The sequence below is a fragment of the Bactrocera neohumeralis genome, chromosome 6, assembly GCF_024586455.1.
Source record: "Bactrocera neohumeralis isolate Rockhampton chromosome 6, APGP_CSIRO_Bneo_wtdbg2-racon-allhic-juicebox.fasta_v2, whole genome shotgun sequence".
Classification (NCBI taxonomy): Eukaryota; Metazoa; Arthropoda; class Insecta; order Diptera; family Tephritidae; genus Bactrocera; species Bactrocera neohumeralis.
The window spans coordinates 68,161,490-68,188,725 of NC_065923.1; the positions used below are offsets into that span (position 1 = coordinate 68,161,490).

Sequence of the window (27,236 nt, forward strand, 5' to 3'; positions counted from 1 at the left end):
GTGAACATGTTGTTTTAAAAAGCATCGCTTACATGTCTACTCGCAATTAAAAAGTGCTTTGAGAATTATATAAATTTCCGCTTTTTACTAAAGTTGGAGAAGACGGCAGCTGTTTGTACAAAGTTTCTTATATGGAACTCAATTTAGTAGTCTCCGACAAGTGCGGCAGTTAAATGCAGGATCAAGTTTTATATTTCTTGTTTGGAAATTGAATGCATTTTCTTTTAATTTGGATGCTAGTTTGCTTTTCTTGTTAACTTGCTGAAACTTTCATATTGACGAAAGCTGCTTTTAACAAACTTTTGAAGATTTGTTTCATAAGGAAACAGTTTTTACCAACATTTTTGAGCGAATAATCGTTATTTCATGAATGTGTATATATTAGAATTCCTAAGCTTTCATATTAATGAAAGCTTTTCTAAGTGTTCTTTGATAAATTGTTTTAGGAGACAACTTTTCGCTTAAATTTCACAACGAATGTAAAGATTATATGTATAAATTTTCATTAATATCTGCTAGATTGTTTTTCCTATGTAATAACATGCCTAAGCTTTCATATTGGTGAAAGCTGCTTTCAACTGGTTTTTGAATAATGAGACAACTTTTTCGATTACAATTACGAATGAATTAGTTAATTTCAATATAAGTATAGCTGTATTGTAATTATGACCGAAAGCTCAAAGCTTTTTAGTGCTTTTAAATTTACTTAATTAAGTGAAAGCTCTTCATATTGAAAATCACAGCAATTTTGAAAATTCATGTTATATATCCTCAGATGAAAAAGTGATCACAAAGAAAATATTAAAGCTCGAAAGAATAGATAAAAGCTCACAGTATGAAGTATAATTTCACTTAATTTAAATGTAAATTATATGTAAATATTTTCATTAAAATTTATTGGGTTATTTTTCTATATAATATGTCTAAGCTTTCGTACTGATGAAAGCTCTTTTGAACTGGTTTCTGAAGCATTCTTACCTTGAGAAAATATTTTCGATTCAATTTCTGAACGAATGTAAGGTTTATATGTATATAATGTATAATCATTAAAATCTACTGTATTCTATTCTTTTCACGTTTATAAGATTTCATATTGACGAAAGCCTCTTTCGACTGGTTGTTTGGTGCTTGCTTTCTTGGAGACAAAGTTAGTAAGTAAATTTTTTCTGCGAATGTGAATACTATTATATACTAAGTATATATGTTACATATTATCTCCGATGTATTATGAAAAGCTTTAGCTGAAGATGCGCTGAAGCTTTCAGTTTGATGAAAGCTTTTTTAACTGGTTTCTGTCTCTCAGTTTTTGAGACTAAGTTATCAGTATGAGTATATGTACATTTACAAGTATGAATGTACATTGTATATATTCTCATTGACAACTTCTGATAATCTTTAGCTGAAGATTTGCCAAGGCTTTCATTTTGGTGAAAGCTTTCTCTACCGACCATTTCCCGACCCGTTTGTTGTAAATTAAAACTACAAGGCTGCTTCTCATGAAATTATTTCACTGTTTCGTTGCGTACTGTGTTAACAACTAATATGTAGTTCGGCAATTCCACTTTAAAGAGCTTCTTATTTGAAAAAACTTTAAGATCCATGGTGCTCTATAGGCGCCCAGTCTGTGTAAATGGCAGAATTCTCTGCAAGAATCGGAATTGAGTCGTTTTCTTTATTTATACACTTGAAATATTTAAATGCTCGCTTTTGTGTCTAGCTACATTTTCCCCTGACCCAATTTCCGCCATATTTAATATCGAAGCGCCGCTGTTAGTAAATTTCTTCCATATTCATTTAAAAGCTTGGTGGCTTGTTTTTCTTAATATGTCTCAAGTTTTGCTCTTTTTCAGTTTCGTTAGACTATTAGTTTGTGTATTTTGGTGTTCCGGCTCATTTTGTTTTCGTATTGCTCCATATTCCCTTTGATTGCGGCCATTAATTTTGATTAAATTATATATTTGGCTGGGTTGTTATCGAAAGTTTGTGGTGGATTGTTTGGTGTGTTGACAGTTACAGTTGTTGTTGTAGGTGAGCTCGTGATTTCACAGCATTTTTGTATTTACATTAATGATTCTAGATGTACATATACAGTATGTTTTCATTTACAGAATTGGTGCTGAGAGCGAGGGTGAGCCAGATTGTTTTTGGTTTCGTTCTTGAGAGGCATTCATTTGTTTTTTTTTTGTTTCATGGCGGTGAATTATTTTATATACTTCTTTATATTAGCATATACTTTACTTCCATGTTTATATGTATATATCTAATTTAGTTATCAAAATATATTTTTTTAGTTCTACTGCAGTGGTATGATTCAGTTGTAACTCTGAGAGTTTGCAGATTTTTGAAAAAAAAGTACCCGAAAATTGTAAATAAAGCGCAAAATTTTTAATTATTGATCAATATTTATTTTGTCACTTATGCCAACGATTTTTCTATTCCTCGAAACACTTCCCATAAGCACTTTTTGGGATGGCCTTCAGCTCTCTCAGCAAATTTGGTTTCATCTTTTTGATCGATTGAAAACGGATTCCACGAAGCGGCAATTTCACTTTGGAGAACAAGAAAAAATCCCACGGAGTAAAATCTGGTAAATACAGTAGTTGATCGATGTTATTCATTGCGTTTTTGGCTTTAAATTCGGTCACAATCGTGGCTCGATGCGATAGTGCATTATCATCCATGAATCCATGAATTGTTATTCAACAATTCCGGACGTTTTCGACGGATGTTCTCACACATACGCCTCAGCACGGCCAAATAGAACTCTTAATTGCCCGTCTGTCCCTCCGCAACAAGTTCATGATGCGCCAAACTACGACTATCAAAAAAGAGAGCATCAACTTAATTTTTAAGCGACTTTGATGTGGTTTTTTTGATTTCGGCTCGTTTTTTTCCCTTTCCGATGATTGTTGACTTGTTTGCATGTCAAACTCATAAACACATGTCTCATCGGCAGTTATAATACTCTCCATAAATGTGGGATTGGAATTTGCACGATTAAGCATGTCCAAAGAGACCTGCTTACGGTACTCTTTTTGAAAAAATTCAACTTTACCTTGACGAGTCGAGCAAAAACGCGTTTCATACCCAAAATATTCATCAAAATCATTCGAACGGACTGGCGAGAGATGTCGAGCTTTGTTGCCATCTCTCTAACACTTGCCTAACGATTTTTAAGAACTATATCCTTCATTTTTTTTTAATATTTTCATCAGTTGAAGAAGTCGAAGGTCGCCCACAACGAGGCATGTCTTTAACGATCTCTCGAGGCTTTGAAGGCTTTGTACCATTCGTGTGCTTGTTATTTTGATAAAACTGAATCACTGTAAGCATCCAACATTCGCAACGATTTCGCACACGAAATTTGGTTAGAAATCCAAAGTTTGAGACAAATTCTTTCTTTGATATTTTAAATAAATTTTTTACCAATAATTATTAAAAAAGTCTAAATTTTTATAAGTTCCTCGATTAATGATCGATCTGTATTTATCTAGTCATTGTATTTGTTTTGTATTTTATTTGGATTAGATGTGGTTTTAAGCAGAAAAATCTTCCTCACCGTCCGACATCTTTTTTCGGAGGTTCTCCAGTAGATCGGCTATAGGATCTAAAATTTAAAAAATTTTCTAAATGAATCGTTAAAGTACATCAAATTCAGTAAATGTAGAAAGTTTTTATTTTTCTATTAAATAATATATGTACCTCTTTAAAAAGACTCACGAAAAAAATTTTAAAAATCTTTTTTTCAACTTAATTCCTATAACTATAGTCTAGTAGTGAATTGAGATTTGTTTGTGGAAATCACTGTTAAATTTGTATCTTTTGTTTAAATACCCACAAAAATTGCAAATGACTTTCCTAATACTTTAGATTTTGATTTGCTTTAAATTTAACGAGTGTCGAATCGAACAAGCTATTAGCATAAATCAAATAGTTGGAAAACCGAAATACATTTGTTTCAAATTAATAATCAGAGTACTCTTTGGTACTGAAGCCAACTGTAAACCTTTGCTTTTTTGACAAAAGAACAAAGCGCGAACGTTACTAGCCGAACAGTGACGAATCACAGACGACTAACAAACCATATGTCAAAGAAAACTAACGTTTGTACTTGCATAACACTCCATAAAAATAATTTTGTACAAACTCAACATACCTAAATTTCAAATACTCAAGTCATCCCATTAAAAATCACATAACAGTTGTTAAATTAGTTGTCGTACATATGTATTTATAGTGGAAACATGTGTTTGAAATGCAGAACAAAAAAAATATATATTTCTCAATAGCAAATAAGTTATAAATCTTCAGCGATTCTGAGGAAAACTAAAGAGACGAAAAACAGCTGGATCATCACTTTCATGCGCACCACACAGATAATCGTAAATGCTTGTACACTGTAGACAGGGCTGGTTCTGCACTGCAGGTAGCGCGCTCTTATCAAATTGCACTTGAAAATGCCTACAACTCACACCCAATACTTATTAGATATCGATAAAGGGCATATTGAAAGATCGCACACGCTCATGTCACTAGCAGGTAGTTATTGGAAATTCGATCTGCACTCTCGTGCAGTCCTTACATAACCTACTACATGTGTTTACAAGCTGCGAAGAGATGCTCTCAAGTGCTGCGCAACAATTGCCGGAAACAGCTGGATTTCTGTTAGACTTTTGCTTTTGTAATTTACAAGTGGTTTGTAAAGGTCTTGATTTACAGATAATCTAAATGTCGGAGTGAAAGTTTTTTTTTCAGTTTGTGCGAATTGAGGATCTAAATTCATACATATGTATAAGGGATGAGACACGAGAATATTTGAACGTTAGGTTTAGAGCATTTTTTAAAACTGTAATGTTATTGTATTTTTTGTAAAATTTGAGTTCAAACTTATTAATTCTTTTTACTTCTCAATGCCACATACAAATATAAACCACCGTTAGAATTTGTACTGCATTAATACATAACTCATTACGTATTCCATTTAGTTTGCATTTGTCCATATTATGGCTCAAGCGTAATATGTTATCTAATAGCCATAATCTTTCGATTTTCATTATTCTCAATTGGCATGCATTAGCCGTTGCATAATTATAAATCAAGAAAATTTAGATATTGCTCATGTTTATTTCCACACTGTGCTGTCTTCGAAGCTATCATAAATGTTACTTATTGCGGATGTGCGTAATGGAAAAATTGCATAATTAATAACTGAAGAGGTAACCACTAGAGAGTAAATAAGTTACGCCAGTGGCCGACTGCCTAGAGTCAGAATATTTATGTCAGACACGTTCGTTTATTGGTAAGTGGTGTAGAGTAAAGCATACTCTTGGGTACGGAGTTTATGTAATCACGTATAAAATGTGGTAGAAACGAAAAAGAATACGTGGAAGAAAATAATTATGGTTTTCTAGTAAATAATTATGGACTATAGGCTAAGTAGACAGACAAATTGCGAAAAGGAGAAGAAACGTATTGGTGAAACTAATCAAATATAGTGTTTACATAATATATATATTCTTATAACATAAGATAATGTTGAAGAATTGAAGTGGATGCTAATAAAGAAACAGTAATGGCAACTAATAGAAAAAAGACGGAAAATGGTTACAATGTTTGGTTGAAGAAATTATAAGATCGCCAACATTTTTCCATTAAATTTTCAAGTTTCTGGTGCTGAAACGTTCAGAATGTCAACATGTCAATAAAATAAAGTCTTGAGTGCTTGAGAACCGACGACTAACAATCAGAGTTCTTTGGAATATCGAAAGAATCAGAAACCATTGTGACAGATCATTTGGGCCTAAGAAAAGTGAAAGCACGATTGGTTCTAAAATTACTAAATTTTTTCAAAAAAAACGTCGCGTTAACGTCTGTGAAACAATGCTTTCCGACTACCAGGATGTCATGAAACGTATTTTTACTGGCGATGAGCCTTGGAGCTATGCTTACGACCCGGAAACAGACTATCAATTGTCCATATCGTGGCAATGGTGAGCCGAAGACGAAAAAATAGTAAGAACAAAGTCTTACTATTGCTTTTAAAATTACCAAATAAACCCTCCAAGGTATTTAGGTACCGATTTTTAACATCTTTCTTGCTGTTACCTAGATTTAAATATCTAAAATTAAAAACTTAATATTCACCTGCTTTTGAACTACTATCTATTTACTATTTTTCGCCAAATCCATAAGCAAAATTATATTTGATTATCCATAAACGAAGGCTTCGTGCTTCAACTTTCTTGGAGATTAAATTTCTAATTTGCGGTTGCATGCCACAATCGGCTGAGTGGTGTTTCGTTGTAATCAAAATGATTTTCCTTTCACTAATAAAACCATGAAACACACTTAGATGCACAGAAAGCCAAATAAAACAAAAAAATCAAAAACAAAAAGCGATTTATTGGTCGAAAAATTACAAATTGCTTAATGGCTGCTGCAACAAGAAAAAAGTTAATGCAACAGTTGGCGCAAATGAGCTACAAATCGAAGCACAACAAGAAACACAAGAAAATAAATGAAAATCTTCACGCCGCAGCCTTCGATCATTAACTGAGCCGGCAAGTCATAAAAAGATCGGTCTCTAATGCGCACAAATTCTAAACAATTTCAATATGTTTCTGATTTATGCGCCAGCAACTACACTGGAGCACATGAAACGAGCGTTGCATGGAGAGCGGCAATGACGTTGGCAAACTTGAACTTGTGGCCTCTTTGCCGTGCGCTTTGTGCGCTGTCCATCAGCGCCGCTTCTCGACATTCTCTCTTGATTATCTTGATCTATGCCATAATTTATTGCTCAGCGTACATTACAAATCCTAATTGCATTAGCGCATCACTTGTTGTTGCTATACTTGTAGGTTTGAATTTCGTTTGCCATATTGCCAACTGCCATCTGCCTGGCGTGCGCTTTGTTCTTCGTTTATTGTTGTTACTGTATAGGCCTCTGGAGCATTAGAAATGGACTTGTTGATTTTTAAACGAAATCTATGCTCTTGACAGCTATTTTTTGTAGTATTTAGCGCAACAGCTGGCCGGCATCGTTGGTGGGTGGATCTTTCGGATTTTATGTACTGACAAACATATGTTTTGTTTGACAGCTGTCGCTGATAAGCGTGGCATTTGGTGGGTGTATTTGAAAGAATGTGGATGGCCAGTGATTTTATGGGCGTATTTTATTATTGTATGAATTTATTGTGATGTGTATACATATAAATATAAAAATAATGTAATAATATTTCTTTTTCGATATCTATATGAAGGCTGCCGTCAATTTCTTCGAAGAACTGCATACTCAGCCATTTCTTAAATCATTATATATTTGCCACAATAATACTAATATTTTTGCCACAAGAACTGAGTGACTAGAAAGTTTGACTATCAGTTAATAACTTGTATGATCAAGTCATGGTGGTAGCTTAATCCAAAATTTTATTTTTTCTAAAAGCAATCCTTGCGTAGAATGTACTATTAAGCCTCCTGCTCTGCTTACCAGGTGCACCGATATGAAATGAGCGTATTTTTGTGAAAATTAAAAACTAATTTTGAATGGGGAAGAAAAAAAGTATTCAAAGTATTAACATTTTACACGTTTTGACCACCTTTCTGGCAATTTGTGGATACCGTGCCAATAGAAATGTTTGGCTTTTGAAGCAAACAAATCAGACAGCCAATTTTTAACTTCCCCGTAGGGATCGAAGTGCTACTCAACCAATGCGGTAGAGGCCAAGTCAGATGAATACGGCGGTGGGTTAGCAGCTCCCAGTCAAGTACTTTGATAGTGTCTTGTATCTCATAATAAACCACGCCTTACTGATTCCACCAAACGCATTGCCTACTTACCGAATCGATTTATTTTTGCAGTCGATGTTGATGGTTTTCCCGGATTAACCCATGATTTCCTCCATTTAGGATTCTTAAAATAAATCCATTTTTCATCGCCAGTCACAATTCGATGCAAAACTGATTTTATTTCGTGTCTTTGAAGCAAAATTTCACGAGTGCTTTTTCGTTTTTCTATTTGTCTTTCTTATAATTTTCAATATTCCACACTTTTTGACCTTTTCCATAGCTTTCAAACAATCTGAAATTGTGTGTGTGCAGTATTTAACATTGCTGTCATTTTCTTTTGACTCAAAGTATCATCTTGATTAGATATTGCTTGCAGTTCGGCGCCTTGAATTTTTTGTGATCTTTCACGTTCTTCAATTCTCACTAAAACGTCGAAAGAATATTTGGCATGTTGCTTCTGATAGAGCATGATCACCTTTTTCCTCGACAAGCATTCGATGCAACTCTGCAGCACTTTTCTTCAAATGAAAACAAAAAATTAGAGTTCTCCGCAAATCATCACTTTTCGGTACAACACAATGAAAAAATATGATGTTGTTTGTAAAATGACTGTAAGAATATGTTTCACAGATGTCATGCTCACCAAACAAAAAAAATTAAGACTCGTTCACAGCAAATGTTCCCTAATAACACGCTCACTTCATACCGGTTCAACAGGTACATAAAAATCTCCTCATTAGTTGTTGGGAGAGAGCATAGATGTCTCTAGATAATGCCATATTTTCTGCTTGTTCTTATTAAACAGCTCAGTAAAAGTCATCTCAACTAGACAGCGCTTTTCACCCCACTCGCAGTTTTCCCTTAAGGGAAGTTAGATATACCCAATTTTAAGTCAGAAAAAAACGGAGTTTTTGTTTTTGAAAAGACATTTTACTTAATGAATAAGCAAGAATAATATAAATTTATAGCACTTAAAGTACTGGACTATTAACCACATTTTGAAAAATTGTCAATTCACTTGGTCCCATAGCCGATCTTCTGGATGACCACTGAAACAAAATGTCTGGCGGTGAGAATGATTGTTCCGCTTAAAACGTATGAAAACAGGTAATGATGGAATATGACATATATATTTATGAAGATCGTGTAAAAATATCAAGTCGGTCGGTTCAGCCGTTTCGGAGAAAATTTTTTCACCGATTCTCAAAACAGCCTTGTCAAACAAAGGCTTATTTTTAAACTGTGGCTGCCTATTACTCTAAGCTAAAAATTCTTAAAAATAAAATTTCAAACCGTTTGAGAATAGTTAATCTATTTTTATGAGAACATAGAAAGATGCAGTTATTTCAATTTGTACTGATACAGGTTACTTTATAGGTTAGTTTGTTATATTTATATAATTCAATAATATTTGTAATTTGGTGACTTTACTAAGCTGTCAGAAAGTGTAACTCAAAATCGCTTGACAACAGTTAAAATATTTTTATCAGAAACTTTTGCACTTAAAGATGCAGTTCATCTTATTTTGACGGAAGATTTATAGGTTAGTATGTTATGTTAATACATTTCTATATTATTTTTGGTGTGTGACTTGACTATGCTTACAGAAAGTACTTTTCAAAATCACTTGGAAACAGCTGACATATTATTAGAAGAAGTTTTTTTTACAATTTTTGAAAGAACTTTAACTTTTTTGTTAAATATTCTGATTCTACACCTAACTAAAAAATTATTAGAAAAAAGATCCAAAGTTTTGTGCCTATACGATTCTATATGCCAAGAAAATCTTCACTTTAACGTACTCTACCTTGGCATGTGTGGAAATAATCTAAGGCTGGGAACAAAGACGATTGATAACGAATTTAGGTTAAACTGGTAGACCAAAAAGCCATGCATAGACCAGCTTGGTCCTTTGTGAATTCAACAATAAATATTTTTAAGACATTCAAAGAATCAACTTCTCTCTACACTATTATTCTCTTTTACATTATTAGCTGGAAACTAGCAGATTTCGAAATTAATATCATATATATAATTAGTATTTTTACAAATATTTCATACCAATTAACTGCTAATTTAAAATAATGTCAATTGCTATGCAACGAAAACATGAATTCTCAAAAATGAAATTGTAGAGCTCTACAATGCTGAATATATTGAGCAGTTCATTGACTTCAGACACAACTAACTTCTTCCACGTCATTTCAGGTTGACTGCAATCCAATTTCTTTGACATTTGTCAGCTTATTTACATTGGTGTGACGCTCTTTTCTAATGCCACATTACTACTCACCTATTCTACTCATTGTTACTTGTTCTTTAGTATTTTAGACACTTGTGCATTCCAGCACATGCAGTGTCTGGTAATTGTGTCTCACAATACGAGTAAATTTGTACTAGATTTCTTTATCCCCTTACCTGTATACATATTTACTTTATTGCCTTTGTGCACGTTGCTTTTCTTGTCAACTTTGTGCTATAAATATTAAATGAATTCGCCGAAGTTGTACTTTAACTTGACACAAAACCATTCATCAACTTCATGCACTACTCTGCTACTGTCTGCTTTCCTATGTGTCTCTGCTACTTGGGTGCTTAGTGCAACAAATTTAATCATTGCTAATTACATTAAGAAGGTAATGTAGATTTTATCTGTTTTTATGTGCTACAATTTCATCAATTTTTTTTAGGTTAATATTGATGAGACTTTCTAACATACATAAAGTCAACAGAAAAAATAATCTATTGTATATTATAGAAAGTAAAGAATGTTAAAATAGACATCAATTAACGCCGTGTTCTTATACCCTGAATAAGGTATATCAAGTTTGCCCCCAAGTTTGTAACATCCAAAAGGAAGGAAAGGAAGTTATAACACCATGCTCGTCTGACCGTCCGTCTACGCAAACTAGTCCTTTAGTGTGTGAGATATCGATCTTGAAGTTTGCACTTGTCATTTTCTCCTCAACAAGCTGCTCATGTGTTAAAACTATCGATATCGGACAACTATAGCATATAGCTGCCATATGAACTGACCCATTAAACTCAAATGCTTGTATGGAAAACTTTTTTATTTGACAAGCAATGCTCACGAAATTTTGCACAGATTATTACCCAAGGCAGCGCTGTAATCTATGAATAAATTGTTCAGATCGGACTACTATATCATATAGCTGCCATATAAACTAACCGATCAAACTCAAACCCTTGTATGGACAACTTTTCTATTTGTGAAGATAATTTCCCGAAATGTGGCACATATTATTATCCAAGACAGCGCTACAATCTACGAATAAGTTGTACAGATTGGACCACTTTAGCATATAGCTGCCGTATACACTAACCGATCAAACTCAGGAAAATTAATTTTTATACCCTTTTATGCTTAAAAAAATGCACATGTGAAGGGTATTATAGTTTTGTTGCAGAAAAAATGTAAATCGTCACTTGTAGTTTAGCAAATATGTTATTATTACATATATATTATCTTAATATTGATATAAAAAGCGAAGAAGCATGGACATATAAACAACAAAGCTTTGTTACCTCATAGTCTTCGGCCTCAGCTTATTCGCTACATGAGAAACTGCCGCCGTCGAATTTCCCAGACTTTAATATTGTGAACGAAGGCTTATTTTAAAGTCATTTGTCAAATATACCTACATAGCTATGATATATATTTCACCACTGACTCATCACTGAATAAACATAAGCATTTTAAGTAGTGGTTTAGGGGAAGTAGCTAATTTTTTCCATTTTTAATGTTAAACAATACTTCGTCTTACATTATCCAAAGACTCAACTACAAACTTGAACAACCAAAATTATTGATAAAAGTAAATATAATCGGATTTTATTCACAAAGTAATAAGGTCATAATATATAAGCGTAATCATGAATATAACGAAAATCTGCTGGAAGAAATAACGTAAAGTCTTAGTATTATATATAAAGTATTTATTATGCTTCTCATAAAGTCAAATTTACCATATTATAAGGAAATTGGGTGCATACTTGTACTCCGCCTAGATATCAAAAATATTACAATGACTCACCCTATGCTTAGAAATGGTATATTTTTAACTGTAGAGTGAGCAATGTCATATAAAATTCTAAATGAGCTCGTCATCTAACCATAATATGAATCAATGTTGGTTATATAGTATGTAGGTTGCCTTTTATACTTCGAGATTAGTGAACAGAAACCAATACTAATCATCGAAAAACACTTTATTGTTTTTAGAAATATTTTCCATTAAGATCTAAACACTTTTGCATGTGTTTGAACCAATTGTCGTAGCAGTTTTGCCACTCTGATTGAGTTGTCTCCAAAACAACGTTCTGAACGCATCAACCGCCTCTTCAGGGTTCGAAAAAGGTCGACCTCTTAGTTTATTTTTTTCGTACGGGAATAAAATTTATGACTTCGGTGCCAAGTAAGGACTATACGGCGGTTGATACATCAACTCGATATTTTGAGTGCTTCAAAAATGCAGTTGTTTTAGTCGATGTATGAGAGCTCGCATTGTCGTGGTGAAGAGTGATCCATCTTTAGCGGTTGGTTTTCCTGATTTCTTGATAGGTTACTGGCAAAGAAATGGTGGTATACCACTCAGAATTGACTGTTTTGTATTGTTCTCATGGTATGGCTGCGAAAAGACCAGTTTTTTCTACAAAAACAAGCAAGCATTTGCTAGGTACTATTTTTTTTGAGCATCTCTCCAACAAATGACAAATTGTGTGGAATCTAACATCCCCAATTTCTTTTACCGATTTTTTTTCGTATAATATTGAATGTATGCTGGTCCTATTCATGTATGTATATCTCACGAAAGATCACTTGACGAACTTGCAATATCTGATTGCGCACAGCATCAATAGTTTTACGGAAGAACAACTGATTTTGGACGACCTTCACGCAATTCGTCTTGGAGTGATCCACGACCTTGATTGAATTCATCATACCATCGATAAACACTGTTTCTTGATGGCACTTTATCGCCGAATTTGATTTCAGTACAAAGCTACCCTGTTATTGAGTTAATCCACTTCCAAAGTTGTAAAAAAATATAACGCGAAAATGTTCGCCATTTAACTCCACATTTTGGCCGAAATGAATATTTTAAATTACTGTAAACAACACAAAAAGCACTTATGTATATGTCAAAACCTTAAGATAAAGTTGTGTGTTGCCGGATTGCTACACTAGGATTGCCAAATCCCGAAATATAATAGGCAACCTCCATATAAAGACTTCTGAAGTGTTCAGTATTGAGAGTTCTCAATTTATTTAAAATCAAAATGCGCTCTCTTAGACTTTCAGTGTGTCAGTAGAAAACTCATATTAGTAAGCCGATTGATTTCTAATTAAAACCTGATTATTTTGTAGCAGCTTCGCTTATGCTTTATATATTCTGATAATGCTGTGATGAAAAGTCGGTATGGATCTAATTTGTGCTGTTCTAATTTCTTTATATAATTCAAAAATAATATCGTGATTAATTTTCAACGTCAGACCAATTTTAAGTCTAAAGCTATTATACGTATTGCTCAAAAATAAACTAGTTCGTAATTAGAAGTGTAACTACTGCTGCTTCAAGTCGAAGTTTTTATGTCTTACGGTTACAATTTTGCTGCCTTGAAGTCGTCAATCTTCACAGTTTCAGTGCAACGCATTTTATTTTGCAGAAATTGGTACTTAAGCAACCTGATGAGGTGTCTACACGAGAGTACACGTAAATTTTTTTTCTTACCATAGCATGTGCAATCAATGTAGCAAGCGCACTGATGCTGCTTTTTGTTTTGCAAAGCATTTTTTTTGCATTTTTTTCATTTACAAAGCATTTTTCGTGGTATTTTTCCATAAATTACTATTTTTATTTGGCTGTTAATAGTTGCTGATTCTTTATTTACTAATAGCTGCAATAATATTGCATGTCACATGCAATGGCACCACAGTTGTATTTGAGTTGGGAACACTTGTAGCGCTAAAAAGGTATCCGCTGCGGTTCGCTACTTCAATTTTGCTCCAGAAAATATTTAATATTCCAAAAAATTAACCATATTTGTTTTTATTAATATTTATTTTGCAATATTATGGCACTTACTTCCTTCCAGCTCTTTTCATCGACAATTATTTGATTTTTATAATTTTCAATTATTGTTTCTAAGCACACGTTTTAATTTTTACTATCGTGGCTCTTCAAATTACTATACTATTTTCAGCCTTTTTTATTGCTATCACTTATTTGCTGTACCAGCATTGCTCTGGCAACTTCAACTCCACTGCACAATTGATCTTCGTTAGCTCTTTTCCGAGTGTCTTCTATTACCGCACGACTATGGCTTCTCTGCAGTCGGCATTTTCTCATAATTACAATAATTTCATTTATTGCACACATAACGCCATCGCCAGTATTGCAATTAAGCTACTTTTTATTATGCGCAAATTTCAAAACGGTCCCACTAATTGCCTTCAACGAGCGACCGCAATTGCAGCGCCGTCGGTTTTTGCGGCTCCACACTTCAGATTGCATTAGAAAAGATTTTGTGTTGCGGTTTCACAGCGTATGACGGCTTAGGAGATTTAATGCTATGTATTCATACTCGTATGCTTTCGTACGCTAGACGCTTGAAATTATTTGACGGTCAGATGCTGTGAGCTTTGAAGTTTCATGGCGTAGAAAAAAAATTATGAGATTTGTGGAGATAAGATTAAGAGCTTACATATGAAATTAGTTTAAGAAAAATCTCATTTTGTGAGTGTGGCTATAGAAAAGTTCCTACAACGTAAGAGTTACACAAAGCATATGCATAAAATACGGGGTTTCGTGTATTGGCCGAGGCGAGAAGAACCCCTGCCATAAAAGCAGACTTCTTCAGCCCTCTGTCTGTTTTCGCTGAGCTTCGAAGACTGGCAAAGACAATGAGATGCGGCAGAAAAAGGAAGATGAACTTACACGCGAAAAAGGACTTTTATCTCACGCAAATCTTGACGGGCACTGGATGTTTCAGAGAGTACCTCGACCGAAAAAAAAACATTGTATTATGAAACCGAGTTCAATATTATATTTTCCGAGAGCCTCTTTTGCCTCGGGATTGTGGGGGTTCTTAAGCAACCACGTGCTCTTCTTCTTTATTGGCACAGACACCGCTTATGCGGTTATAGCCGCGTTTACGACAGCGCGCCAGTCGTTCTTCCTTTTCGCTGTTTGGCTCGAATCTCCAATTCCAAGGTTTGTTCAAAAAGTAAGACGACTGATTTTCTTCCGCTGTGACTTTATTAAGTTTCGTTTAATTGTCCAGATGTTAAATTTATCAAAATCTGTGGTTCATGACATTGTGACGGAGCACTTGAACATGCGCAAGGTGTGCGCGAAGATGGTCCCAAAAGTGTTCCCTGACGATCAGAAATTGCAGAAGTGTGCCAAGAAAACCAAGGCCGGTATCCCAACGCTTCGGCAGCCGCCCTAGAGACCAGATGTGGTCCCCCCAGACTTTTTTTGTTTTCGCCTGAAAAGGCCGATAAAAGGCAAGCATTTTGAAACGACAGAGGGGATCCAAGCAGCATGCACCTCGGTTCTCAAGGCTATTCCGAAGAATGCCTTCCGTGACGCCTTTAATGCTTGGAAATCACGCTGGCAGCGCTGCATCGACGCAGAAGGAGCCTATTTTGAAAGTTTTCAAAGAATTGTAACGATTGGTTCAATAATTTTTTTTTAAATCGACTCAGTGCTATTACTTTCCGGACAATCCCTGTACTCTCCCCTGTTTTTCCCAACGGATTGGAGGTTTTCCGTTTCCTCTGCTTCTCAAAGCGGTTACTGCGTCGAATATTTTCAGAGCTGGAGTGTTTTCGTCCATTCGGACAACATGACCTAGCCAGCGTAGCCGCTGTCTTTTAATTCGCTGAACTAAGTCAATGTCGTCGTATATTTCGTACAGCCCATCGTTCTATTGACTGCGGTATTCGCCGTTGTCAATGCGCAAATAACCATAAATCTTCCGCAGAACCTTTCTCTCGAAAACTCGTTATGCCGACTCATTAGATGTTGTCATCGTCCATGTCTCTGCACCATACACTTTTTGGCTGATCCTGTTTTGGATTTCAAGGCTGATATTGTTGTTGGTGTTGATGTCTACTATAAACGAAATTATCTACGAGTTCGAAGTTATTAGAAGCATTTAATTTCAATTACTAAATAAATATACATACATGTCACCTAAGCCACTACATATCTAGTTTTCCAACATCCATATTTAATGAGAAGCAAAAAAGAAAATTTCGGAGAAAATAGTTAATAGCGAAAACTCGTTTTTCACTAATTACAGGGCACCTGCGACACACCGGCAATTTCCAACTGCTAAACACGATTTCCCACAAACAAAAATTCCCCAAAAAAATATTAAAGTCACCAAAAATAATTTGCTTTAGTTGCAAGTGGTCTTGGGCACTTTCACTTGCACGCCGACAGTGAATGAACGACTCAGTTATTGTGCTGCACTTAGTAAGCTATATTTGTGATTTCATAGTTTGCGGTCTTATCTTATAATTGCTATTGATTTTCTCATTGCACCGAAACGAAATTTTTTGGAGTAAAAGTATTCAATAAAAGTGCCATTATTGTGAAAGAAAGTTTGTCGTTTCGTGCTTGATTTGTTTTCACTCGTAGGTGGGTCAGCGACTCTACAGAGTTCGTTTAAAATTGTGCAAAGTTGTTAGCAGTTTAGATTATTTGGCATAGAAGTATCTTAAAGTTAATAATTTTTGTTGTAGCTAGTCTATGGTTCAATTTATAACACTTATAGGAAGTGTATTAGCACAGAAGCTGGGACTTATTCATCAGATATTACGATAAAGTTTTCAAAGTCGCTAACTCCTCGAACTTCCTAAAACCTGCATTTTATATACTAGATCTTGTGACTTTCATAACTGACTTGTTTTTTACACAATCTTGTGATATGTTCTATCGCTTTCTGTCGAGATCCAATATGACCATATTTCTAATTCATTGTTGCTTCATTAAATATATTTATAGGTCAGGTTACATTAATGTGGTAGGCCAATGAGCTGGACCAGTTTTGGTCCATTGCGATAACAGATGAAGTTCAGTTACTAAGTCCAAGTAGAGTAGTCATATTTCAATTTTAACAGGCCTGTGACCTCACTGTCGATACCTCCTTCAGTGTATCATACCCAGATGCTTACAGTGTAGTCTTGCCAATGCGGGAAAAGCGCACAAGATCTTCTTGTTTCTGTCAGCCCAATTCTGCGGGCGTGTGTCGCCACCAGACAGTGACCAGCTAGTATTCCGATCATGTTCCTACAGTCTCTTCTATCGAGTAACAATAGAAATTTTGTGTACATCCGATATTCCGCTTTGCACATGACTTTTGCAGTTTTGCGCCCAGGTAGGTACAATCGGATTTTGATTTTCTTTACCATGCTTCTGTCCAGATTGTCGTATAGACAATGCATAGGTCTCCAATGTTAATCACGTTTTCTCGTCCAGTATTTCATTGCTCTCGATCCCATTGTGCTTGCTTCTGGCAACAGTTTTCACTACTGCTCCGCTACCCAACACACTTCTGGCCGATATGGGATACAAGGTTACTGCCTTCATTGCTGCTTGGCTGTCTATGTAGATGTTGGAGGTGCAATAGAGGCCAGCTCTGCGGCTTTCGCAAAGACCTCAGCTTGAAATGTACTGCAGTGGTCCATCAACTTAAAAGGTTGCCTTATGCCTAACTCTGAACAGTGTAACCCGGACCAACTCCATCCTCTATTTTCGAGCCCTCCATCTTTTTCAACAGTTATGTTTACTTTTAACATTTTTTCCCACTTGAAAAGTGAGGTCATGTAGTCGTTGTTTCCCAAACCGCCATTACCCACCGAGCTATGCTTGAATGTTCTATGTGTAAATTCTCCTGCAGCCGGTAGTCGTCCCGCCGATTTTGCTGCGCGGTTTTCAGCGAAGAGGTCTATAGATGGCAGGTTTAGTACCAGTTCAAGAGCTGCCGTTAGAGTTGTTCTTAAAGGTCCTTTTATGTACGGCGCAGCGCGCCTCTGAACCCTTTCCATTGGCCTTCGGTAGGTGGATTTCCGTAGGTCTGTCCATCATACTACTGCACCGTAGAGCTGAATCGGTCTTACAATAGCTGTGTAGTAAGAGTGCATGAGAGAGGGAGAGAGCCCACAGTTTGTGCTGAGTATCTTCCTACACGCATATAAAGTATTGACAGCTTTTCTCACTATGCTTCCAAAACTATTCCAAGGTTCTGTGTCCCATTTTGCGAAGGAAACCTCCATAGCGGAGTTTCGCGCTTTCTTCGGGTTATTTACAACACATTACAACTTTTATATCCGGATGTGTTATGTTAGTCCATCAAATCTAATAATACCGTAGTACTGCTAAGTATTCTTTCGACGTTTTCTTTGTTGATCTCGATTTTGGAAATCTTGTTGAAATCTATTATTTCATATTTGAAGGAATTTTTTCTCTATTTATTGATCAGCTCGGTTTTCTTTATGGAATTTCTCTTATCCCGAGGCGGCGTTTTTAAGTAAGATATACCATTAGAGCTTATATGCGCAATCCTTGATATTTAGTGTCTAACTTTGGCGTCTAATCTCTAGTATTCAGTTCAGCAATTCTTATAACTTTAATTATTGTTTCATTATTTCCAGTAATTATAACCTTACTTTCCTTCCTCCTAAAATAATAATCAATTAACTTGCTTGGTCAATGAAAAGTAAGTCACAACAGCACAATAAACACAAAGCAATTATCATCAAAAACAAAGAATCAATAAGCGATTAAGTTCGATATGCCCCTGCGCTTATTCTTCGCTAAAAAAACTGGCACAAAAGTTACTCGTAACTGCAATAAATAGCTTTATACTTTTGTCTCGTGTTTTTTCCTCAACGCACTAGACACTTTAGACTTCGGTGAATTCAGGGCAGCCGAAAAATGAGCGCAGTATGAACATATATATACATACATACATACATAGGTACTTATGTATTATATGTAAGTTTGTTTGGAGGCATACTTTCAGAAATAAGTAACATAACATAAAACATATCGACATTTAGCCATGGAACAGTCGCAACCATAAAAATTCGGACAATTAAAAAAATTTATTAAATTTTCATTTCTCCGTCTCCATATAAGTCTCTCAGTTTTCGAGTTATCGTTATGAAATTTTGCACACGTCTTTTTCTCTTCAAGAAGCGGCTCATTTGTGGTAACTGCCGATATCGGACCTTTATAGCATATAGCTGCCATACAAACTGAGAGTTCGGAATAAAGTGCTTCTATGGAGAGATCTTACATTTGACGAGCTATCTTCGAGAAGTTTGGCTTGGGCTGTTGTTTAAGGTATTGCTGACATCTGCAACGAAATTTTTCAGCTCGAATCACTATAGCATATAGCTGCCATACAAACCGAACTATCAGTAACAAGTGCTTGTATGGAAAGCTTTTTCGATTGACCGATCGAAATCAAATTTTTTTAAGGAAAATTTTGTGTCTGTGTAAGAAAATTTAATATTTTCAATGAATTTATTACACCTACAACACCATATGCGGAAAATATATTTAAAATTTTAAATCAAGCTTGAATTTATAATAATTTTTGAATGGTCTGCATACTTTTATACACCACTGTGTAAACTACCGGCATACTAGATAATACACACGTGACAAATTACATTTTTTTCATGTGTCTAAAGCGCACAATGCGCATTCGAAACGTGCTTTACGTGAATGCTCCAAAAGCTCACCAAGGCACATAAACATATTCAAGAAATGTCTCCAGCCTAACATGCCAATAGATCGGCTATGCCAAGCGTAATTCTCATATGCACATTTGACCGTTCAGTTGACTGCATTTAAGTGTCCCATTTCGAATAGTTTTTTTTCAACAAACACTCACGTGACAGTAGCCACTCCAATTCAAAGCCATTTGGGTCAAACTCGGTACTTTGCTTATGAGTACGAGCGCATATGAGCTTGTGTGCAGATACATATGTAAGTATATCCCCATAATCTATTTAAATATAGATATATCACATATGTACGCACCTACCTACCTACTATCGCATTCACTTTGTTTGTAGCTGTGCTTGTGTTCAAGTTACGTACTCCACTTCGTGTGCGCCTTTCTTTATCTGCCACACATTTTGAACATTCCAAACCTTGACATTATTAAACTTGATTAGCCTTTGAAAATGTCTGTTTGGATAAAGTTGCTCGAAATTGGAAGATATAAACCGTCGAGTGCATGCATATATATATATGAGTATGGGTTCCTTCAGTAATTGAATTTTATAGTTGAATTTTGAGTTAGAAGTGGGACATAGTAATGCAAAATCGGTGGAAAGTTCATTTTAGTATCGTAAAGCGATTGTAAATTCTTTCTGAAGATTTTTGTAGACTCTGTTTTTGTGGACTCAGTTTTTATACTGGTTAAGATTGCCAAAAATCGTACTGCCTACTGAGCCGATAGTAGACAAAGAGTAAATAAAGCACCTTAACCAGATAGAGGAAGAGTATGAAAGTTTGCTGAAAAAGAAACAATCAGAAACTCCTGTTGAAACCAGTGGGCAAAGCGGCTAGTTCACAAAATGAAGCGAAGAGATCTTTGCCCAAAACATCCAGACAAGGAACAGAGCAAAATGGTGCAGCCGTGATGAAACACTTCAGCGTTGTGGCCAGAGACAGCCTGCTGGTGGCTTTTATAGAATATTAGAATATAGAATTTCTCTTCACCGAGCACCATAGATAAGGGATGAATTGAGATTTCATTTGCAGACAAGGAACAGAGCAGAACAATGCAGCAGCAGCAAGACAATGTTGCCAGAGACAGCCTGCTGGTGGCTGACATAGACGGGGCCCTCTCCGCACCGAGGTCTGTTTGGCGACTCATTTTAAGCCTTTGACAATTCAGTCTCTCTATTTCTCATCTTGTCGTTGTATGAAAGAATTTGAGGTGGACACATTCAGGCACCTTTAAATTGTCAAGCTTTTATCAGTGTGAGATTGAAATATTTCAACAGTCACTCCTTCGACGAACCAGAAGACAGAGCTGAAATTGACATTCGCCGCCGCAAGGCGCTTTGCCGAACACCCTCATAGTTTCTGCACAATTATATAGAAGTTTTAGATATCACAACGGACCATCGTTCTAAGCTGTTCAAGTGAGATCCCTGTTAGGATCAAAATTTTAATCTAATCTAACCTATAGAACTCTTTTGTTAAGGAGGAATACGAATTTTTTTTAAGGAATCCACAGACTTTAGACTTTTATATACCCACAGAAAAAAGTATAACGGTGTATCACACGATCTTGGTGACCAATCGACCGTCCCAAAACGTGAAACTATCCGCTCACCGAAGTGTTCTCTCAATAAATCCATTGATTGATGCGATGTGTGGGAAGTGGCGCCGTTTTGTTGAAACCAAATTTCGCCGAGATCACGAGCTTCAATTTCAGGCATTAAATAGTTTGTTTTCAATGACTCCATCGGTCCACAAACCACATCAAAGTGTTGTCTTTTTTCTGGATGAAATGGAAGCTCTTGAATCTCTTCCGGTTGGTCTTCGTCCCAAATGTTGCAAGTTTTCTTATTTACATATCCATTGAGCCAAAAGTGAGCCTCATCGCTGAACAAAATTTGTCTCAAAAACATCAGATCTTCTTGGAATTTTTTTACAGATCGAAGCGATGACGCTTGGGAAGGTCGGGCGGCTTCTAGACTGAGTTTCTTTTTCAGGTCGTTAAAAATATATTTGGTTATGATCATATTAGATTAAGATCCACTAGAGTTTTGTTGAAAATATTATGTTGTTATCGTTAGAAAAAATCGACTTTGAGAACAGCTCCTAGCCTCAATTTTCACTTGGTTAAGAGGTGGAAAATCGTTGGTTGGTGGCTGAAAACCAGGACTTAACTGAGCAGAAGATACAACGATTTCATAAGAGCCAATGATTTTCTATAAAATGCAATGAATAAGATCAAAGAATAATAATTTTACAATAATTGAAATAATTGCAACCCTGTAAAATACCTTTTCCAATATTATTGTTGCGATAGCAATCATATCTTATTGTTTTTTGACATTCCGAAACACAAAAAAATTTATAATATTTTTTTTTTTTCTTTTTCTAAACAGCAAAAAATCACCGTCAGACTGGACCCACAAGAAGTGAGCAACAATTAGCGAAATTAGCACAGCACAAAGCTTTAACAAGTAACAAAATATTTAAAGCACGCCGTAAAAAATAAACAATAATAAATAATACAGCAAAATGGCACCGATGCCCAGCATGAAGGGCACCAAGCCCAACGGAGATTTCCTTTATGTCGAGGCCGAATCGCCGGGTGACTCAAGTCCAACGCCCTCAACGCCGCCCTCCAGCACAGGTGAGCTAAACGAAGTGTGAATTTTCGCTTGAAATATTTCATTTTGTCTTTCTTCATATGTAAATTTGTGTAGACGCCGCAAAATCGCAATGCTCCTCCCTCTCGGACGGCGAATCGTATGAGGGTTACGGCGAAAACGCAGTGCGCGGCTTGCATCAGCGCCATCATCAACGTACTGCATCTAGCGTTTCGGCCGGTTTATTGGGTGCCGATGTTGTCAATAATAATAATAGCAACACTGCCGCTGGTGGCAGTGGTGTTGGCGGTGTTGAATTGGAGCTGGCGCCACACGACAACGCTGTAACAGCAACGAACAAGTGAGTTTGCCAAAATTTCATGCAAGAAAGTTGTTGTCATTTATTAATTTGTGTTTTATTTCTATCATACCGACATGCCATTTTTAGCGATGACGAGCTGAGCATCATTCCGCGCGACAATTGGGCACGCATGAGCCTACGTCGCACCACCACCTCCTCCAGGTGAGTTGTTATATATAGAAATATTCAGGAATAGCGAGTTAGTTGTAGTGTCATTTAGTGCAATTTTTAGTATACCCTGTACAGCGGTAACACACGGAAGGAAATGTCGGAGGCTATTCAATGTGACGAGCTGAGTCGCTTAACCATGTCCGTTTGTTCCTCAGTTTTTGAGATATCGATCTGAAATTTTGCACACGCTCTTTTTTCGCCAATGAGCTGCTCATTTGTCGAAATCTCCGATATGGTACCACTATAGCATATAGCTGTCATACAAGCTGATTGATTAAAATCGAGTTCTTGTATGGAAAACTTTTTTATTTGTCTAGGTATCTTCACGAAATTTTGCAGAGATTGTTACCCATGACAATGCTTAAAGTTCTGAAGAAATCGTTCGGATCGGCCGACTATATCATATAACTGCCGTACAAACTGCTCAATCCAAAAACAATCCTTGCATGAAAAACTTTTTTATTTGACGAGATATCTTCACGAAATTTTGCATAGATTGTTATCCATGGCAACGCCACAAGTTTCGACAAAATTGTTGAGATCAGACCACTATAGCATATAGCTGCCATACAAACTGCTTGAGCAAAATCAAGATACATTCCTTTTATACCCTCTTATGCTATAGAAAATGCACCTGTGAGGGGTATTATATTTTCGGTAGAGCCGTAGTTAACTGTTTTTTTCATATTTGAACTATCCACCAACAATTTATGTACATTTGTTTGTCAAGTGTCGCCAGCGTAGTCATAAATTACTCGCTGAATGTATGGTTTGCCGATTGCTTAGTTGACTTTAAATGGAAATAGCTATACAATAATTTTAGACACTTCACAGAAATTCACTCACTCGCTAATGCGACTGCATTAGTTAGTGATGTCTATAGTTATTATATGCAATATTTACTATTTGCCGTCTGTGTGTGTGTTAATTTTCGCCAAAAGTTCGACGTAATAATTTAAAGACTGGTTTACTATATATATGCAAATAACAAATATATGTGCAATATATTTATATATTACATATACACATATATATGTTCGGTATAGCGTCATATGTCAGTGTCGTTTCCCCAATATGCCGATCACCTTCGTTTATATGTATGCCTACATATTAGTACCTGCCTATAAACAAACATGACTACATATTGTTTAATTTTTCATGCCAGTCAGCTTTTTTTTTGCTTTTGTCTGTCTGTCTCTTTGTCTTCTCGCTTATTTGTTAAAGCATATATACAATAAACATATATACACCTATCCACCAGTCTGTCTTACTTTTACAAAAAACTGGTTTCCAATTTGAATATGTATTTTAGTTATGTTTAGGTCATAAAATAAAGACGTATATGGTTTGTTGTTTATTTTTCTTTATTTATATACCACTTTCTGTCATAAATAAGCTATTTGTTGTCAAAAGAGCGCCAATAGTGACGGCAAAGAGCGCGCAAGATCTTTGCACTCATACACTCATTCATAAAAATGATACTCAAGAGCAATTTCAATTGAAAGCGCACTCTTTTTGAGCTCTCTTGAGTAGCCAACATGCTCTTTATACCGTGAACTGGCTGAAAGTTGTCGAATTTAGCTTAAGTTGTAAGTTGAGTTGTTTACTTTTCTTAAGTTGTAAGTTAAGTTGTTTACTTTATCTGTTATACTATGGGGGATAACAACTTCAATAACTTTTTTTTGTGGTTATGAGGCACCCTGTGCTTATGGTAATTATATATATTATCTATTTCAAGTGTTATGTACCCATTTAATAACATAATTTTTCTTTAATTTTTTAATTATTTCATATATTTTGAACATCTCACATCAATATCAAATTTTACCGTTAGAAAAACACTATTTCTTCAAACTGTCAACTGTACTGCTATTTTACTGATTGATTGTTTTTATCATTACAGCAATCCTGACAGCCTAACGAATCGTCGTTGGGGTTCCATGAGACAGTAAGCAAAATTTTACTAAAGCAAACCAATTTTTAACGCTAAGCATATATCTTAACTAATATATATAATAAAGTATATATGAGTTATATATCAACTTAACTTAATAATGCACTTAGCACTTGCAAATAGCTTGCTCAACAATTTTGCTTTTGTACACACTAAAATAATTTACATTTCTTATTATTTTTGCACTGACATGAATGAAAATTGGTTGCGGTCATTTTTTGCTTCATTAACTTAAAATGCACTTAAATATTTAAGCAAATATACAGCCATATAATATGTGTCTGGATATTTTTAATTGCTTGCATCGTACTTTTAAGCAATAGTTCTATATGTACATATATACCTTAAAAATGTAAATAATAACTTTTTTTTATTATTTTGCCCGTCTTTGTTGCTGTGAAAGCTATCTTAATTTCGTAATGCTCTTGTTTTTTGTTTACAAAATTATGGTTTATTTTTTTGGGTCTCATAAATTTTTTTCTCACAACATTTGTTTTGCCTCACAAACATTTTTTTTTACAAAAATGTTTTTATTCTTGCAAAACTATATTTTTTTAAAGAATATTTTTTTCTGCACAATAATTTATTTTTTCTTCTTAAAAGTATTTTTGTCTTCACAATATTATTTTTGCATTATAAGCATATCTTTTTCTTAACAATGATTTTATTGCAAAAATATACATACATATGTATGTTCCCTCACAAACATAGTTGTTCACACTATAATTATATATTTTTTTTGACAAAAATATTTTTTCCTCCATAAAAGCATATTTTCTTTGCATAAACTTCACAAAAAAATTATGTTTTTTCTCCATAAAAATTGTTTTTTCTTCACAAAATTAGTTTCTTCTTCATAAAATTTTGTTTCTCATTAAGATATTTCTTCTGCACAAAACAATTTTTTTCTTTGTAAAATTTTTTTTTTCTCACAGAAATGTGTATTCTTTCTTTATAAACATATTTTTATTCTTCAGAGAATATTTTTCTTGTCATAAAATATTTTTTTCTTAACAAATACAATTTTTTTTCTTTAAAAACATATTTTTTTCTTCCTGTATAATTTTTTTCTCACTATATAATTTTTTTTTCTACCACGAATATACATATTTCTTTCGTTATAAATATATTTTATCTTCACATAGTATATTTATTCGTTATAAATTTTAATGGAGTAAATTGTTTTGTTGTTTCAAAAAAATAGTTTTTTCTCCACAAAAAAATAATTTTTTGCCATGCAAAAATTTGTTCTTCATAGAACTATTTTTTTCTTTATTCATTTATTTTTCTCCTCATAAATTTTTTTCTCACACAAATATATATATTTTTCGTTATAAATATATTTTAGCTTCGCAAAATATTTTTATTCTTCAAAAAAAACTTTTTTTCCATTAAAGCATTTATTTTCTTCACAAAAAAAATTTTTTTTTTCTTCACAAAACTATTTTTTCTTCATATATAATTATTTTTCTCACAAAAATATACTTTTTACTCCCTATATAATTTTTTTTCTTCACAAAAATATATATTTTTCGTTATAAATCTGTTTTATCTTCACAAAGTATTTTTATTCTGCATAAATTTATTTTCTTAATAAAAATATCTGTTTTCTTCACAAAATAATTTTTTTGTCAGAAAATTTTAAAATATTTTTTTTTTCACAAAACAATTTTTTTCTTTATAAAAACATTTTTCCTCCTTTTATAATTTTTATTCCTTCCAAAATATTTAAAAGATTCGTCATAAAATATTTAAAAGATTTTTTTCTCGCAAGAATATATTTCTTTCGTTATCAATATATTTAAAAAATACTTTTTCTTCATATTTTTTTGTCACAAAATATTTTTTTCTTCATAAAAAAACAGTCTTTACAAAAATATATGTATTGTTATTAACATTATTTCCTAATAAAAATATTTTGTGTTTTAATAATTTTTTTTCTATACAGAAATACATATTTATTTCTTCATAAGAAATTTTTTTCTCACAAATTACTGTTCTTGTACATATTTTTTTTTTTGTTTTTTGCAAAACTATTTCTTTCTTAAGTATAATGTATTGTTTCTCAAAAATATATTTTCTTTTTTTCACAAAATTATTTTTCTATGAAATCTTACATATGTATCTCTTTATTCATCTCCCACTTCAACTAATTCACCACGTCGCTCCTCATTTTATTATAAATTTTCTTCTAGCCACAACATAAACATTTACGCCTTCGCTTTCTGCTTTTTTCAATTAACGCAAGAGAAATGTACGCTCCTCTAATAAAAATGTCAACTTTGTAGTTTTCTTGTTTCCACTCCTTTTCTTCGTCTGCGCTTATTTGCAATTATTTGTGCGATAATTTCTGCTGGCCAACGATGGACATGTCGCAATTTCCGGCTTAAATTAGTGGCCAATATATTGACCGAGAATTGGCATTGCGCAATCGAAGTCAGCAAACGGCATAAATAAATGGTGAATGTGTGCTATTATTGTTGTTGTTGCTGGTGTAGCGGCGCGCAGAAAAAATCGCATAAAGAGCAAATAGCATATATTTCGTTTGAACTCCAATGTGTCTGCGTTTAAGATCG

At 34.4% G+C, this 27,236-nt stretch overlaps 1 protein-coding gene across 8 annotated transcripts in view; it reads left to right on the forward strand.

Moving 5' to 3' along the window:
* Positions 1–27,236, forward strand: part of LOC126763781 (rab11 family-interacting protein 3) — a 170,013-nt gene that overhangs the window by 15,477 nt on the left and 127,300 nt on the right. For 5 of the 8 annotated variants that reach the window (XM_050481573.1, XM_050481577.1, XM_050481576.1 and 2 more), the window contains exons 3-6: positions 21,968–22,218; positions 22,292–22,535; positions 22,623–22,697; positions 24,610–24,654. In XM_050481573.1, the coding sequence (XP_050337530.1) occupies positions 22,104–22,218; positions 22,292–22,535; positions 22,623–22,697; positions 24,610–24,654 (479 nt within the window). In that variant the 5' untranslated portion in view covers positions 21,968–22,103. The remainder of the gene's footprint in view (positions 1–21,967; positions 22,219–22,291; positions 22,536–22,622; positions 22,698–24,609; positions 24,655–27,236) is intronic. The other 3 variants (XM_050481578.1, XM_050481581.1, XM_050481580.1) reach the window with 1 other exon arrangement.